General features: G+C 39.7%; 1 protein-coding gene across 2 annotated transcripts in view; it reads left to right on the top strand.

Annotated features, from left to right (window-relative positions):
• ITGA8 (integrin subunit alpha 8) overlaps positions 1-18,270 on the top strand; it is a 190,197-nt gene that overhangs the window by 76,101 nt on the left and 95,826 nt on the right. For both annotated transcript variants that reach the window (XM_020881335.2, XM_020881336.2), the window contains exon 14: positions 15,701-15,746. In XM_020881335.2, the coding sequence (XP_020736994.2) occupies positions 15,701-15,746 (46 nt within the window). The remainder of the gene's footprint in view (positions 1-15,700; positions 15,747-18,270) is intronic.

Below are 18,270 nucleotides of genomic sequence, written 5' to 3'. Positions count from 1 at the left end.
TCTGCATTTGCCTGAGAGTCTGTCCAATGTGGGGGCAGCACTGTGCCCTGTGACCTCACTGCTCTCATGGATCTAAGGAGAGTTGTTGATTTTTCAGTTTGTTCAGCATTTTACTTGCTCGGATGAAATGGCGACTTCCAGACTTTTTACATGCCAGACCAGAAGTCGGAGAGTTTAAATCCCAACTACTTTCCAAGCTTTCAACTGTAGGAGCTGGCTTCTTTCTGAAACCCAAGGCACCATTAATAAGCAGGATATCATGTATCCTTGATCTTTGTTGTGTTTAGTTAATAAAAACTCTGTGGCCAGCCATGGCTCCTTGTTTTTTTTTTTTAGAGGGGTGGGGTGAGTGGGAGGAAGTTCTTCTGTACTCAGAATCTCTCCTTATTTCTGACCTCCCAGTGTGTGTTCTTCATATAAGTCATTTTAAAATTTATGAATATACAATTTAAAAACTGTAGTTTAGTGTCATTCACTGAAGCATCCCTTCTATTTTTGCACGCCCTGGACATCTTCCCGGGAGTTCATGTCCACTTAGGAACCCAGTTCAAATGTCACTTGCTCGGAAACCCTCTCCTGACCCTTGTCCTTCCTCTGAAAACACTTCTTTCAGATTGAAATGACACATTTTTTGTGGTCTTTTGATAAATGCCTCTTTTGCCCCTTGAGACTGGACACTTTATTAGTTGAGAGCAAGCCGTGGACTTAATTTTTCTCGTTATGGAAGCCTAGTGTCCCAAGCAGTGGCTGGCACTGGAGGCAGCTAGTAAATGTTTGTTGAATGAATGAATGAATAAGTGAATGAATAAACCCATTTCCTCACAGCCACATACGTTGGCATATAAACTCCTCCCTCATCTCTTTGCCTGGCAACTATCTTACAACTCTGAGTCCAGTGAGCTGTCTTATTCTTGTGTAAAATAAGAACAGACACGGATAGAAAGATAATTACCATATGATATCACTTACATGTGGAATCTGAAATATGACACAAATGAAGCTATCTGTGAAACAGAAACAGACTCACAGAGATAGAGAACAGAGTTGTGTTGCCAAGGGGGAGAGGGATGGGGAAGGTATGGAGTTTGGGATTAGCAGATGCAAACTATTAAATACAGGACAGTTAAACAATAAGAGGTTTAGTGTACAACAAAGGGAACCACATTCAGTATCCTGCGATTAAACCATAACAGGAAAGAATATGAGAAAAGAATATTCATATCTGTATAACTAAATCTCTTCATTGGGCTTTCCAGGTGGCTCAGTGATAAAGAATCCACCTGCCAATGCAGGAGACATGGGTTCAGTCCCTTCGTTGGGAAGATCCCCTGGAGAAGGCAATGGCAACCCACTCCAGGATTCTTGCCTGGGAAATCCCATGAACAGAGGAACCTGGTGAGCTACAATCCATGGGGTCGCAAATGAGTCTGACATGACTTAGCAACAAACAACAGAAATTAATGCAACATTGTTAATCAGCTATACTTCAATAAAGTAAGTTTTAAAAAATAGACATGGAAGTCAAGACAGTGATGATCCTTTAAATAAACTTGGGTTTCTTCTCCTGGGACTATGGGAGGTGCCACTCAAGATGGTGCACTTATTCTTGGCAAGCAGAACCCTTGACCTCAATTCTATAAGCACTGGGCATTTAAATGCCAGATTTCTAGACCAAGAGAACCAGTATCCAGATTGATAGAAATAGCACCAATAGCATATGGGAGTCGGGGCCCACATTCTCATTTCTTCACCCATCATTTTCAGCTCTGTAACCCTGCACGTAACACTTATATCTCTGAACTTAGCATCTCTAGCCATAAAAGGAGGGTCATCAGAGCAATGCCCTATGGCTCAAGATTGTTATGAAGACAACTTGCAAACCATAAAGAACTCTAGACAGTCAATATATGTTATTTCTTAACCTCACCCCCTAAAGGGAGGTGAGAGGGACCTGAAAGAAGCTCTAATGCTTTGCACCAGACCTATGCCTTAAGGTAACTCAGGTAACATTCCCAGATGTTCCTTCCTGTGAGAAGAGGGCGAGTGACTTCCAGGATAACTAACACAGCAGCAAAATCCTCTTTAGTATTTCCAATCTGCAAGCCCTGTTCATGTGACACTCTCCTTTCTGTATATGGCCATCGTCTTTTATTTTTTGTTCACATTTCCCTGGGGTGACATTAGTAATAGCCACTTGCCTAAAAATGGCCAACCCTAATAGAGATTCATGAGAGCTTGAGTGTACAACAGAATGTGTGGGGTCTGGCCAGCATTCTGGCTAAACTGTGATTAGGTGAAGCTCATTTGAGGGGTGCTCAGCCCCTCCCATCTCCAGCTTTCTTTTCTTTCTCTCCTTGACAGCTCCTTTATATCAGCTGCAGAAGCTGACACTATTTCCTCTCCTCAAATGTGCAGTGGAGAAGGATCTAACGTCCTTGTTCCCATCCAAATATAAATGATGGGGGTAGGGAGGGGGGTGGAGAATAGGTTGCACCCAGGGACTCTGATCCAGTGAGTGCTGGCCTGCATCTTTAACAAGCCCCCTGACTGACAGACTATCAGTGCTTGAAGGACAGAAAATGTGTCACTTTGCTCACTGCTGAATCCTTGGCAGCTGGGACAGGACTTGGCTCATGCTGGGAGTTCAATCACAAGTTGCTGAATGAGGGTGTTCAGTATAGGGAACCCTTGCACATATCTTTTCTTCCTCTCCTCCCTCTCTGGCAACTCTATACGTTTGTATCTTAGTCTATCTGTTTTTTTGGGCTGCCATAACAAAGTACCATACACTGGATGGCTCAAACAACAAAAATGTATTTCCTTGTATTTCTGGAGGCCACCAGTCCAAGTTTGAGATGTAGGCAGGATTGGTTTCTCCTGAGGCCTCTTTCTTTGGTTTGTAGACAGCATTTTATTTTTGTGTCTGCATGTTGTCATCCCTCTGTGTGTCTGTGTCCAAATTTCCTCTTCTTACAGGACAGCAGCCAGATGAAATGAGGGTCCACTCTAATAACCTCACTTTAACTTACCTCTTTAAAGACAATTTCTATAAATAGAGTCACATTCCAAGGTACCAGAGATTAAGACTTCAACGTCAAACTTTGGGGGGTGGGGAGATTCAATTCAGTTCATAACCCTTAGCAGAATTTTAAAGTCCCACACGGTTTTTAATCATAGGATTTTCTCTGTCAGGATGGATGTGAGAGTAGTGTCTTAATAGGACAGTGAAACCAGCAGGACCTCCTGGGGCTCCTGGCCATGAAAGCGTTTCTAGGTCCCCCTCTTTCTCGTTTGTAGGGAATAGACTTCCCCCTCCACGATCTGTCCTGAGTTCCAAAGGGCAGGTTCAAATAGTTGTTGATCAGGGAGGGGAGGGGATCCAAAGACAAGGGAGGAGAAGCCAAGAAGCAATAGTGCAGCCTTGGGGCAGGGTCCTCATTCCACCTCAAGGGATGTACACAGCAGTATCTTTGAGGTCTTCGACAGAACTGAAACTCCCAACATTTAGAAAGTGTTCATTCATGAAGCATTCTTAATTTTAGAGAAGGTCACAGATTGATAATCTCTAGAACCTGAGACGCTCCTCAGGAGACCACCTGGGGCCGGATTAAAGGGATGCAGGCCCTGCACACACCTGCATCCTTATCAGCAACCCCGCCCTTGAAACATTTCACCTCCCTGCACCCCCTCCCCTGCCCCGGTTGGGACACAGTCTTGAATGGCATGAGCCCCTGTGTCCCCCTTTGCCTGGCAGAGCAATAAAGTTATTCTTTTCTATTTCACCTAAAACTCTGTCTCCAAGATTCAAGTCTGCACTGGTTTTCAGAGGCTGAGTCTTCAGCATCAATACCAGACTCTTCTGGAGACTGTGAAATCATTCCCAATAGGCAGCCACTTATAAATGAGAATGGTCCTAAAGAAATAAACTTTTCTTCAAAATGGTTTTAGCGACTGACTGGACAGTACACATGTTATAAGTGTGACCACAACAAGGATAAAGTGAAATGCCTTTGATCCAGTGACATGGACCACAACTAGCAAAGCATCAATCAGTGGTGGAGAAAGGGCAATGCTTACAGCCACAGGATGCTAATAACATGTAGAAAACGATTTTCGTAAGGCAGACTCATCATTTGATAGTTCACTTTTATTTTTGTGGGATTTTTTTAAAAAGAAAATAAAACCCTCAGTAAATTAGAATGTTGCAACCTAATACCACAGTCCAGCTCATAAATGTTTTCCTTCAGAGTTCATTTGGAAGCATTTCAGACAGATTGTTAGGATTATTACTTTCTGGGATAAAATCACGCATTTTTTTTTTCAAACATTTCTTCCTCTACTCGTAACCCTCCTCTCAGTAATATTTTGCATGTTGCAATAAAAAAAGCAAGAAAAAAATCTGTCTATTTTTAGATGAACACATTTGCCAAACTCAAGGAGACTTATCTAAATGCCTGCTTCCCACAGACATGGGCGGTTTTTCCAGTGCCAAACTCATAAGCCAATTTTTAACCCGCTTAAGAGTCAACAAGGCCATGTCTCCAGCCATCATTCTACGCATCAAGCCCATCATTTTACACATTAAGCCCATCATTTTACACATTTTCTTTAATCCCATCATTTCTCTTAAAATCATCCTTGTATGAAAGTGAGCAGATCCCAGGTGGGTCCAGGTAGACATCTTTACTTGACAACCCTCATTCATGCTGCGGGAAGGGGCTTAACAAAGATGGAGCCAAGATGGTGATGAAGAGTGTCTGGAGGAGATGCTGTGGGCTGTGAGCATCAGCAGTGCCAAGACAGGAGCCAGAAGTCTATGGATGATGAACCCCGGGAGCTGAGTCTTAGAGGTGGGCCAGTGGGATGTCCAAGTCTGGCTGAACCAGGGAGAAAGCCAAACACTGTTCCATAAAGGAAGTGAGATGAAACACAAACTGTGCAGAAGCCCAGCTGACTCAAAGAGACAAAAGACAGTCCTGGATTGTATATCAGAGCCGAGAAAGTGGTCATGTGACCCCCAACAAATTCTACTGAGTTCTTGGCTCTCTTGGCTGGAGAACCTTGAAGACTTCACCAGACTTTTAGCAATCAAGAGTGACTTGTCCAAAGTTGATAGGAAGCCAGTGGCAAAGTGAACTGGAATTTACAATTGCTAAATTTTTACCCTCTATTCAGAAATTTTTCACTTGGAATTGAACACTGCATTTAAAAAAGGACTCTAAAGACATTATAGAGATTCAATAAGATACAATTTACAAGTCAAAATCAGCCTATAGGTACAAAAATCTGTACACAAATATTTATAGTGACTTTCCAAAAATCGGAAGCAATGCAGGTTTTCCTTAGCCAGGGATGGATAAAGAAACCATGAGTGAGTGAAATACAGCTCAGCAATAAAAATGAATGAATTACTGACACATGCAAGATCATGGATGAATCTCAAATGCACTAAGCTCAGTGAAAGAAGCCAATTCCAAGAGGCTACATACTATTGGTACAGCCACTACAGAAAACTATGGAGATTCCTCGAAAAGCTAAAAATAGAGTTGCCATATGATCCAGCAGTCCCACTCCTGGGCACATACCCAGACAAAACTAATTCAAAAAGATACATTCTCCCCTATGTTCATTGCAGCACTTTTTATAGTAGCCGAGACATGAAAGCAACCTAAATGTCCATCGACATGTGAATGGGTAATGAAGATGTGGTATTTGTGTGTGTGTGTGTGTGTGTGTGTGTGTATTATTCAGCCTTAAAAGAATAAAATAATGCTATTTGCAGCAACATGGATGGACCTAGGGATTATCATACTTAGTGAAGTCAGAAAGACAAATACCATATGATATCACTTATATGTAGAATCTAAAATATGACACAAATGGACTTATATATAAAACAGATATACAAACAGACTTCTAGTTGCCAAGGTCAGGGGGAAGGTGGGAGAGGGATGAATTGGGAGTTTTGGATTAACAGATGTAAACTATTGTATCGATAATGAATAAACAACAAGGTCCTACTGTATAGCACAGGAACTATATTCAATAACCTGTAATAAACCATAGTGAAAAAGAATATGAAAAAGAGTATGTGTGTGTGTGTATATATATATATATATGAATCACTTTGCTGTACAGTAGAAATTAATACAACATTGGAAGTTGTATTTCCATAAAATAAATTTAAAACAATTAAAAGGCCAGATAAGATGAAAAAAAGCCTACTTGCTGTATACCTCCATCTATGCGACATTCTGGAAAACAGAATAGAGAATACAGGAGGCTAAGAAGGGAGTGGGGGCAGGCTTGACAGCAATGTGCAGGGGAACATTTGGCGATGATAGAGTTGTTCTGTATCTTGATTGTGTTGGTAGTTCATAACCAGATGAATTTATCAAAGCTCTGAGAGTAGTATATTTATGTATTTTCTTAATTTATGGAGTATAGTTGATTTACAATGCTGTATTAGTTTCAGGTGTCCAGCAAAATGATTCCGCTATACATATATAGATGTATATATATGTGTGTGTGTATACACACACACACACACACACACACACACATATATATATATATCTGCCCTTTTTGAAGAGTCTTTTCTGATGTCTCCCTCTCACAGGGGAGACCCGGGTTCGATCTCTGGGTCAGAAAGATTCCCTGGAGAAGGGAATGGCTACCCACTCCAGTGTTCTTGCCTGGAGAATTCCATGGACAGAGGAGCCTGGTGGGCTACAGTCCATGGGTCGCAAAGAGTCGGCCACACACACTCATACAGGGCATTGCAGAGTGTTGAGTAGAGTTCCCTGCGCTATGTAGTAGTTTCTTAGTAATTATTTATATAAAGTGGTGTGTATGTGTCAGCCCCCATCTCCCAATTTATGCCCACTCCTCCCCTACCCTGGTAACAAAAGACAAGTTTGCTTTCTACATCTTAACTCTTATTTCTGTTTTGTAGATGTTTCATTTGTACCTTTTTTTTTTTTTTAAGACTCCACATATTAGGATACTTTTTAAGGCTGACATTTACTTTATGTAAAAACATCTGAATTTTAAGATTTTTTTTTTTCAGAGAGAAAAGTAGCCTGTAGCTATGTTCCTGGGAAGCACTGGGATGAAAATAGGTTACAGCCAGACTGCCTCTTTAAAACTTGGCCTGGCCATTTACTTTATTTAGCTTTTCTGAACCTTATTTTCCCTATTTTAAAATGAGGATAATTATGGTATCTACCTCACAGGATCGTCATAACAAAGAAATGCATATAATTAAAATGTTTAGGAAGTTAGCTTTTATTTGATATGTCTCTGCATATTGTCCAGTTTATCCTCAGGATAAATTCATAGAAGTGTAAATTCTGAGTCAAACATTTGCATTGTTATAGATAGATAGTGTTAATCACTCAGTTGTGTCTGATTCTTTGTGACCCTGTGGACTGCAGCCCACCAGGCTCCAATGTCCATGGGATTATCCAGGCAAGACTACTGGAGTGGGTAACCATTTCCTTCTCCGGGGGATCTTCCTGACCCAGAAATTGAACCCAGGTCTCTTGCATTGCAGGCAGATTCTTTGCCATCTGAGCCACAACTGACATAGCACCTTCTAAGAAAATTGTGCCAATTTATATTCCCTCCAACAGAGGATACATGAGTTTTCGATCCTCTATTATGCCTAATACTAAACTTTTCAAACTTCAGAAGTCAAAAATGGTATCTCATTGTTTCTTCCATTTGTAATTCTTTGATGACAAATGAGGTTGAACATCTTTTCCTGTATTTATTGGTCACAGCTATTTATTTTTATGTGAATTGCCTATTTATTATCTTTTATTGGACTATTTATAGTTTTATTGGCTTCCCTGGTGGCTCAGATGGTAAGAAATCTGCCTGCCATGCAGGAGACCCAGGTTCAATCCCTGGGTTGGGAAGATCCCCTAGAGAAGGGAATAGCAACCCACTCCAGTATTCTTGCCTGGAGAATTCTGTGGACAGAGGCGCCTTGTAGGCTACAGTCTGTGGGGTTGCAAAGAGTAGGACACAACTGAGCTACTAACACATACACTCATAGTTTTATTATTAATGTGTATGAGTCTGTCATAATAGGGTTATTAATAATAATTAACATTTATATTTTCATAGGTGCCCAACATTCTTGAGAGCATTGACAAATATTCCCATCTGATCAGGGGGCTACATTGTAAACATCTACTACTATTTCTTTCACTTCTCTTTACAACTTGAATTTTTTAAAGTTTCAATTTTAAAATTCCTTAGTGATTTCTACATTTGGAGGGGGTTGTGTTTAGGCGTGGGGGCTTCCCTTTGGAAGGGAACTTTTCATACAATTCTTAGTTTCTCGTTCCCATGTTTCTCATTCATTTGGAAGCTCTTTATGGCAGTTCTCACTGTCCAGAATTATTCTGAAATAATAAATGTCTTTTAACTCCAAAATTTAAAAGGAGGTGTTTGGTGGCATTTTAAGCAAGAGATTTCAGAATGTGTCTATTTCTTAGGAAGATGGGAGAGTTAGAACTAGGAAGAAAGAAAGTATCAGAGAAGGTGGCCGCAGCTGATGATGCTCTGGGAGCCGGGGAGTCGTCCCTCCAGGAAACACCTCTGGGAGGCTTCCTCATCTAATCCTGTCCGCACTCTTCCTGTTCTCTTCCCCTTCCCTCTGTCCCCCATCTCAGAAGTTTCCATTCTCTCTTTCTGCCCCCTGCACACCTAGGCCCAGACTTCAAATCCACACTCAAAATAACACTGATGTTTTCCTATTGAACTTCTTCTAATTCTAAAATTTCCTTCAGAGATTAATGAAATCAGACCCTATAGTCCCAGCACCACTTTAAAGACTTGGCTCTTTAGTGCTTTCTTGTTTAAAAACAACAATTTTGGAGAAATAAAATACAAAATAGAGGTGTAGTATGTCTCCTATGACCTCACATTTTTTAGGGTTATTTTTTTCTTGCCAACTGATCCTGCATTCATACTAATGTCTCCTTTTTTATCCTTAAAAGTACTTGGTTCCATCAAAAACCAAAAGGAAAATAAACTATGTTTCTCCGGCACTGTGAGGTGATAAAAAAGGACTCTAGCATTTTTAGAACCATTTTTGATTAAGGGGAAAGAACCAATTTTAGTTGCCAAGTGTTTCTTCAAGGGGGAATAAAAGGCTAAATGTCTTTGCATAAAGAAAGGCAAAGTTTTTTGTTTGTTTTCAGAATGTGCTTTTAAGAGCTTTCAATAAGAAAGGAAAATAGATAAACACTAGATAAAGGTATAAGATCTGTTGTCTCAAAGTGAGGGGAAAAAGTCCGCTGAGTTATGACCCAGTTATTAATTGCATAATCAGTTACTGAATTATGCAAATACTAGAACCAAAATTTGTCATCAGGTTATCACTGAAATTCCTTGGGATTAACATACACACACCACTATATATAAGGTAGATAGCCATCAAGAGCCTACTATATAGCACAGGGAACTCTACTCAATATTTTGTGATAACTTAGATGAGAAAAAAAATCTAAAAAAAGAATGAATAGGTATATGTATAATTGAATCACTGCTGTATATCTGAAACTAACACAAGACTAAATCAACTATACACCAATAAATAAAAATTTTAAAAAAATAGTGAAAGTCCTGAAGGGAAGGAGGAAATTCCTAAGCATGACAGAATTATGCAAAAAAAATTAATTGGGTGTCTATGTATATATGTATATATATGCACACATATATAAACGTGTGTATATACATATATAGATACATCCATATACACAAACATAAATATAGGTGTGTATGTATGTTTTGAACACATCTATAATAGCATATGAATGTTTGGAAATCACATAATACTTATCAAAACAAGTCACATATTTTGGAAAGACAGATTAGTTAGAAACGCAAATGAGCAGATCCATTCTCCTCCCCTAGAGAAATCTGATAATTTTAAGATCCTGAGCACAGATGCTTCTGGCCTTTTCCAGCAGGCACAATACCAAGGTAGTGTCTCAGAAGACAAGCATACTTTAGTGGCAGATAACTGTTTTCTCAGCCTCTGAATAACTGTGGCCGCATTCTCATGAAAAAGAAAACAAAAAAAAAACATGGCCTGTTTTGCCAGTTACTTGAGTTTTCCCAAGTAGGAAAATTCCCACCCTGAGGCCTAGGAATCAAAGTTCCCCAAGAAAAAACGCTCCTGCCCATGATGGTCAGGAGTGTGCCTCTCAGCTTCTCCTCTATAGTGACAACCTGATCATGATGCAAACTCTAAAATGTATGTGTGTGTGTGTGGGGGGGGGGGGGGGGGGACGGGAGGGGGGAGTCTCCTAACACTTTCAAGTGCACATGCAAAAATTCAGCAGAATTATAGTTGATATTAGCCTGTCTTAATAATTGCTCCATTTCCTTCATCTCTCTCTTTGTTAGTATGTTATCTCATGATTACTTTTCCTCCCGTTTCATAGGAGGATAAAGTCCCTGCCCTGTTTCTGGCACTATGCCTGGTGCTGTGGATGCAAAGATTCTTTCTTTCTTCCTTTATTTCAGCCCTTACCGTTCTATAAAATCTTTGTGATATGCAAACCCGAAGAAAGATTCCTGCCCTGGAAGAGCTTATAGTCTTTTTTCTTGGTCATTTCCAAAGAGTCAATGCTTACGATTTGTCTGTTATTTATAAAGTGTCCAATCTCAAGATATAAGCATTTCTCCTTATTTGGAGACAAAAACAAAGCGCATGATCCCTTGGAATCAGTTTTCGTAATGGAACTTTCCTGTCTGGTGTTGTGTCAACAGACGCAGATCAGACCGAGTTCAACCTGTACTACACTTGTCTAAATATTGGAGTTCAGATTACACAGGAAGAACAGAGTCCATGTTTCTTCAAATCAGTAGCTCTTTTTTCCTCTGACATAGCAAAAATGCACTGTTGTGCAGGGAGAGACAAATGTCAACAGAAAAAAATGTAAAAATTATTGAAAGTGGTGAAATTCTGATATGTTTTCAAAACTGGTAGACTTGGAAACTTTGCTTTCTGACTTCCTAGATTTGAACCCTTGGAAAAGAGCATTTTATTCCATGAGTCAGAGATACTCAAGTTGTAGCCCTTGACTTACTGTCTCCCTTAATCTCACAGACAGAGCCCCCTTCAGTAGTCACCAACCTTTCTGGCACCAGGGACTGGTTTCGTGGAAGAAACTTTTTCCACAGACCAGGAGTGGGGGCAGGGATGACTTGGGGATGGTTCAGGGGCCTTACATTTATTGTAAACTTTATTTCTATTATTACATCAGCTCCACCTCAGATCATCTGGCATTAGATCCTGGAGGTCGGAGACCCCTACTAGATGACCTTCATTTGACTTGCTGAACATTGTTGTTTAGTCACTCAATTTTGTCCGACCATTTGAAATCCCATGGACGATAGCCTGCCAGGTTCCACTATCCATAGAATTCTCCAAGCTAGAATATTGGAGTGGCTTGCCATTTCCTTCTCCAATTAAACATTAGCATGCACATCTTTTTTTTTCCCCCATTTATTTTTATTAGTTGGAGGCTAATTATAATATTGTAGTGGTTTTTGTCAAACACTGACATGAATTAGCCATAGATTTACATGTATTCCCCATCCCGATCCCACCCTCCCACCCCCCTCCCCACCCGATACCTCCGGGTCTTCCCAGTGCACCAGGCCCGAGCACTTGTCTTATGCATGCAGCCTGGGCTGGTGATCTGTTTCATCCTAGATAATATACATGTTTTGATGCTGTTCTCTCGAAACATCCCACCCTCGCCTTCTCCCACAGAGTCCAAAATTCTATTCTGTACATCTGTGTTTCTTTTTCTGTTTTGCATATAGGGTTATCATTACACATCTTTTAAAACATGGATCTTTGGAGTCCAGTCCTGAGTCTATCATCTGAATCTGATGCTGTGTCTATATAACAAGCAACTTTCAACTTTTAAAATTGAAGTATAGTTGATTTACAATATTGTGTTAGTTTCAGCTATATAACCAAGTGACTCAGTTATATGGATATATATACATATATATATATATATGTTCTGATTATTTCATTTATAGTTCATTCAAAAATGTTTAATATGGTTCCCTGTGCTATACAGTATATTCTTGTTTATCTATTTTATGTATAATGATGTATATCTGTTAATCCCACACTACAAATTTATTCCTCCCCCTTTCCTTTCCCCTTTGATAATAAGGTGTTTCTTTTCTATGTCTGTAAGCCTATTTCTGTTTTGTATATACATTCATTTGTATAATTTTTTAGATATCAGTAAGATCGTATAATATTTATCTTTCTCTGACTTCACTCAGTATAATGATCTCTAGGTCCATCCATGTTGCTGCAAATGGCAATATTTCATTTTTTTAATGACCAAGTAATAGTCCTGTGTGTGTGTGTTGTGGGTATCCATCTTCTTTACCCATTCATCTGTTGATGGACACAGTTCTTCCCTGTAACCAGAGATATTTTGACTGATTTTAATCCTGAAGATATGAGTCTATTTTTTTAAAAAAACAAACATTTTTCACAAGAATTATTGTCTTTGGTTGGGTTCTTTAAGAGCAGACATTAAGCATTAAAACACAAGTAGTTTATTTGAGGAATAAGCCCCAGAAATCATTGCTAAGAAAGTAGGGAAGAGAGATGTAAAAAGGAAAGATTATTATCACGAGGCTGACTGGGTGGGCAACTAGGGCTTTGTCTCACTGGGGAAGTCTGGAGACAGGAAGTACATGCCTTATAGTCACCCTAAGAAAGAAGCCTTGCTAGCTCGTGGACCTAGCTATCCATCCAGTCCCCATCCATCATGGGCTGAGTGTAATGCCCTGGCCCAGCCAAGAGAAGCCCCTAGAGAAGAATCTTAGTTGCTTGCAGTCTGACCATTCCTTTGTCTGGAAAGGTGAATGCCAAGGGCATGTGGCTACAAATCATTTTCCTGTACAAACTCCATCAAACCAATTTAATTCCTTGATTGATTTTCCATATGGCATGGCCAAAGAAGTTTCCCCATCTTTTTTTCTTTTCATTTTTCACCTCAGTTCTACTGGAATTAACCAATTATGGTTTCAGCTATTGTAAGTTTTCTTCTGTGGCTGTTAATTCTGCCAAGTCCAATTTTCCCATTTCTGCATCTACATTTTACTTTGCAGATACAGCCATGATAATTTTCATTTTCATTTGGCTGTACCTCTTGACAAAAAATAAGCATCATACATGAGATTAAGAAAAATGGAGAGTTCTGCCTGTGTATTAGCCAGTCACTGAGATTGTTGTAAACATTACTCCTCAAAGAGTCTAAGATTTCTCTGTTGCCCAGTCCTGCTGTAACCCAGCTTCACCTCTTATGTATGTGTGTGAAAATGAAATTATCTCAATCATGTCTGACTCTCTGCGACTCATCAGTGAATTTATACGCGAGTCTCCTCCCTAAGCCTCAAGTTCCTCTTCTGCCAAAACACAGATGGAGAGAACAAACGTACAGATACCAAGGGGGGAAGGTAGGGGGGAGGAGTGGATTGGAAGATTGGGATTGATATGTATATACTCTGTGTATAAAATAGAAGACTAATAAGAACCTATTGTATAGCACATGGCATTCTACTCAATACTCTGAGCTGACTTAGTGGGAAGGGAATCCAGAAAGAGGGGATATGTGTATACATACAGCTGGTTCACTTTGTTTTGCAGCAGAAACTGGCACAACTTGGTAAAGCAACTCTCCTCCAACAAAATAAATAAAAACAAAAAGCAAGTTCCTCTTCTGCAACATTGTGCTAATAATAAAGACTTCTTAACTTGCTGGGAATCAGTTAAAGTAAATTCATTAAAAGGATTCCTGTCCTAGAATAAGTGTTCAATATGTGTTATTATTAGCATTGTTGTTGTTGTTATTTAATATTATTATAGTCTCCCTGCTTATCCCTGGGGGCACATGTTCCAGGACTCTCAGTGGATGCCTGAAACCTCGTAGAGTACTGAACCCTTAGATACTGTGTTTTCTCCCTATACATTAAGATGAATTTATTAATTAGGTACAGAGATTAACAACAATAACTAAGAATAAAGTAGAACAATTATAACTGTATACTATAATAAAGGTTATGTGAATCTGGTCTCTCTCTCACTCAAAACATCTTATTGTACAAATTCAATGTCTTTTCAATCTTAGCTACTTACTTCTCACCTGCTGTGGTTTTTAACTTTTGCAGCTTGTGGTGTGACCACAAAACTAGCATGAGTTTTTTTTCCTTCTTCACAGTTTCGCATATACAAGATTTGTTCTTACTGTAGATCTTAGCGACTTTAGTGTAGGCTTTTGTTTATTACTAAGTGGAGAATGTTCCCCTTTTCACTTAAAGGAATCACTTAGGGCTTCTCTTCAGCACATTTTAATTGCTAGCATCACTCCTTTTAAATGTTTTTTGGTCATACGCTGCAGTATGCAGGATCTTAGTTCCCCTGACCAGGGATCGAACCCACACCCCCTGCATTGGAAGAGTGGAGTATTAACCACTGGAACACCAAGGAAGTCCCTAGCATCACTCCTCTCGCACTTTAGAGCCATTATTAAGTAAAATAAGTGTCACTTGAAGAAGCACTGAGACACCAAGTTGGCTACTAAGCGACTACAGATAGGACATGCTGGACCAAGAGGTCATTCACATCCCAGGCAGGATGGCGTGAGATTTCATCACGCTGCTCAGAACAGCGTGCAATTGAAAAGTTTGATGATGAGTTATTTCTGGAATTTTCCACTTAATATTTTCAGACTGTGGTTGACCACAGGCAACTGAAACCAAAGAAGCAAAACTATTAATAAGGAGAGACTGCCATAATGATATGTCAGTTATTTCATATACTACCAGTCACTGTGCCAAAACCATACTTGCCACCCACATGTTTGTAAGAGCAAAAGGCTGAGCTAAGATGGCAGCCAAAATGCTCCACTTCACTGGTGAAACACTTGCCTTGTAGGATTGTTGCTCATAGGGGGATGATAAAACAATATGTGTGATGAGCCTGGTACATAGTAGGCACTTAGCATATGCTTCCCTCCCCCTTTTTTTCTATTTATTTATTTAGTTGCAGCATGTGGGATCTAGTTCCCAGACCAGAGATTGAACCCAGGCCACCTGCATTGGGAGTGCAGTCTTAGCCACTGGACCACCAGGGAAGCCCTTTTTTCTTTTTAAATTAGTTTTTCATTGGAGTATAGTTGCTTTACAATCTTATGTTAGTTTCTACTGTACAGCAAAGTGAATCAGACATACATATACATATATCCCTTCCCTTTTGGACTTCCTTCCTATTCAGGTCACCACTATGATCTTATTTACAAAGCAGAAATAGAGACACTCCCCTTATGATTTAAGGTGTGTGCCTTGGGTCTGGAGGACATGGCATTATGACAAATATCTGAAGCATTTCTAGAAGGCTGGCCTTCCTGAGTCCAGTAGGGTTTGAGATCTGTTGATTTATGTGTCATATTGAGTTACATTGAAGTTCCTATATCCTTTCCAAAATGCCTTAAGAAAGCCGTGATTTGCTGTTCTTATTTGTATGACTCTCATTCTGCAATCGGCATGTCAGGTTGCTCTCTGTGCTATTTATAATTAATTATGAGTTTTGATCAATTCTATAAAATTTGTGCTTATTTTGTGTTTTTTTCTTTTGTAGATTTAATTGTGGGTGCATTTGGAACAGGAAAAGTAGCAGTTTACAGGTATGTGGTTGATGGTCTGCAAATGTTCTTTTTTTCAATTATAACATATTAACTTCAGGTGTATGACATTCAATATTTGTATATATTGCAAAATGATTACCATGATAAGTCTCATTAATTACATCTATCACCACATGGTTACAACTTTTTTTGGCCTGTGATAAGAACTTGTAAGATCTACTGTCTTAGCAACTTTTCAATATACTGTATATATAAAAATAACACAGTATTATTAACTATAAGCTTCATGCTGTATGACTTATTTTATAAATAATAAATCCCCATGACTTACTTATAACTAGACATTTGTACTTTTGACCACTTTCACTCATTTCCATCACCCCCTCTCGCTTCTGTCTCTGGCAACCACCAATCTGTTCCCTGTATCTGTATGTTCATCTTGTGGTTTTGAGTTTTGTTTTTAGATTGTACATGTAAGTGAGATTGTATGATATTTGTCTTTTTCTGAATTTTTCACTTAGCATGATACTCTCAAGGTCCTTCTGTGTTGTCACAAAAGGCAAGATTTCCCTTTTTGTGCTGAATAGTATTCTGTTGAATATGTATACCACATTTTATGTCTTCATTGATGGACATGTTCTTCTAGTTGTTTCAGATGCATTTCCTCTTTTAGTTTTGTCTTAAAGAGTATATCCCAATTATTTATTTTGGAAAACATTTAGATGCTCTTTTTAAAGTTTGGAGGAATATTTTCCCCTCAGTATTTTTCCTTTTCTTTCAACCTTTCTGTTTTTGTTCTCATATCTCATGACCAAATTTCCAGCCTCTACTAACATAATGTCAAGTAAGATATGAATCTTAGTGGAACTTACAAAATGACACACTTTTTGGATGGCCCTCCATTTAAATACTTCTCTTTGCTTTGGAAATGCATTGAAATGTGCTTATACATAAGGAAGGTGGGGTGGGGGAATGTTATTATGGACCCTGGCCTCTGTAGTCAAGTGTGGACACTAAATTAGGGACTAGAAATACTACCCAAGAATCGGTAGTCTCCAAAAGCAAGCATTGAACAATTCAAATATGACAGATGATCTGGTTAAAATACCTAACCATTGCACCTCTGATCCAATTTGACTGTTGTTCTTATAAAAAGAATGAACTGTGACAGACATGCATACAAGGAGAAGACCATGTGAAGACTGGAGTTAGGCTGCCCCAAGTGAAGAACTGTCAGAAGCTAGTAGACAACCTGAATGAATCCTTCCTTAGAGCTTTCAGATAAAACATGCTTCTCCTGATCCCTTGGTGTCAATAAATTTGTGTTGCTTTAAAAAAAAGAAAAACCTGGCCATTCCAGACACTCACCCGTTTCTAATCTTGGGCAAGTTTCTATAACTTTCTGAGCCTCAGATTTTTTTTCATATGTCAAATGGGCATAATACTCACATTATAAAGTTATTTTGTTAAAAAGATTGAGACTCTGCATGTGAAATACATAGAATAATAAGTTAACCAGTAGGCAGTGATCGAAAATTTAGATTCTGTTTTCTTGTTTAAAAAAGTGTTACAGGAATGTAAGACACCAGGTTAGGATATCGAAAGGCAGAGAGCTGACCCAGGTGATCTGGGCACATAGGACAAACCTAGGTCCAGCTCCCCAAGGGATTCTAAAGTTGGTTTCCTCAAGGAGGTAAGATTATCTCCATCAGTACTAAGACATCCTCAGAGGGCTGATGTATACCAGCCACTCTCCATTTCAGCGAGTGGAGAATCAGGTGACTGAAATGCTGCAAGTGCAGGAAGGCTTGGGGCTGTGTGTGTGGCCCTGAAGCAGCAGCACTCGGAGCTGATGGAGTGCAGTCGGCTCGTGGTCCGGCCGCTGTGCTCTGAATCTACATTTGCAACAAGGCCCTGTCTCCCGTAAACGGCTCCCAGCTGATTACTGGACCCAGTAGCGCCAAACATAGGCCCATCTGGAGCTCCACAAACAGGCAGCTTTGGCTCAAGACCCTCCTCCCCGAGGGTCCCAGCTGGAGCTTCTTTCCCAGGTTTCCTTGTTCATTCCCAGGGATCAGACCTACATCACACTCTGACTCCTAGCCTCCTCCCTCCCCTTTTTCCTTCATAGGTATTTACCTTAATAAATGTCTTGTGTGTCTAATCCTGTCTAACCTGCTTTTCCAAGGACTGGAGCTCACACAATATTGAAAATAAAAATCACTTAACAGAATACAGATAAATAGTGTAAAGGAGTTTAGGAAAATTCCCATTAAGCGCCATTATGGTAATCATGAAATCCTTTAAAGCAGTGCCCTAAACAACACATTGCCCCATGGCCCAGCCCTCCCACATGTCAGAGGAAAACTTAAGCAGCATGGCATCATCTCACATTGTCATCTGGAAATCTGGCCCCCAGCTCTCCTGTCTTGGCACCAAGCTTTAAAAATTTGCCCCGTTCCCTTTCCCAGTGATTTACTTTCTTGTCTGGTTTATCCTCACCTGGGTGGTTGGAATTGAGTTTACTCTGTATTAGTCCCTCTCCTCCAGCTTGGCTGCATAA

Source organism: Odocoileus virginianus, chromosome 9, assembly GCF_023699985.2.
Source record: "Odocoileus virginianus isolate 20LAN1187 ecotype Illinois chromosome 9, Ovbor_1.2, whole genome shotgun sequence".
Classification (NCBI taxonomy): Eukaryota; Metazoa; Chordata; class Mammalia; order Artiodactyla; family Cervidae; genus Odocoileus; species Odocoileus virginianus.
This window is presented reverse-complemented; position numbering and strand designations above follow the sequence as displayed.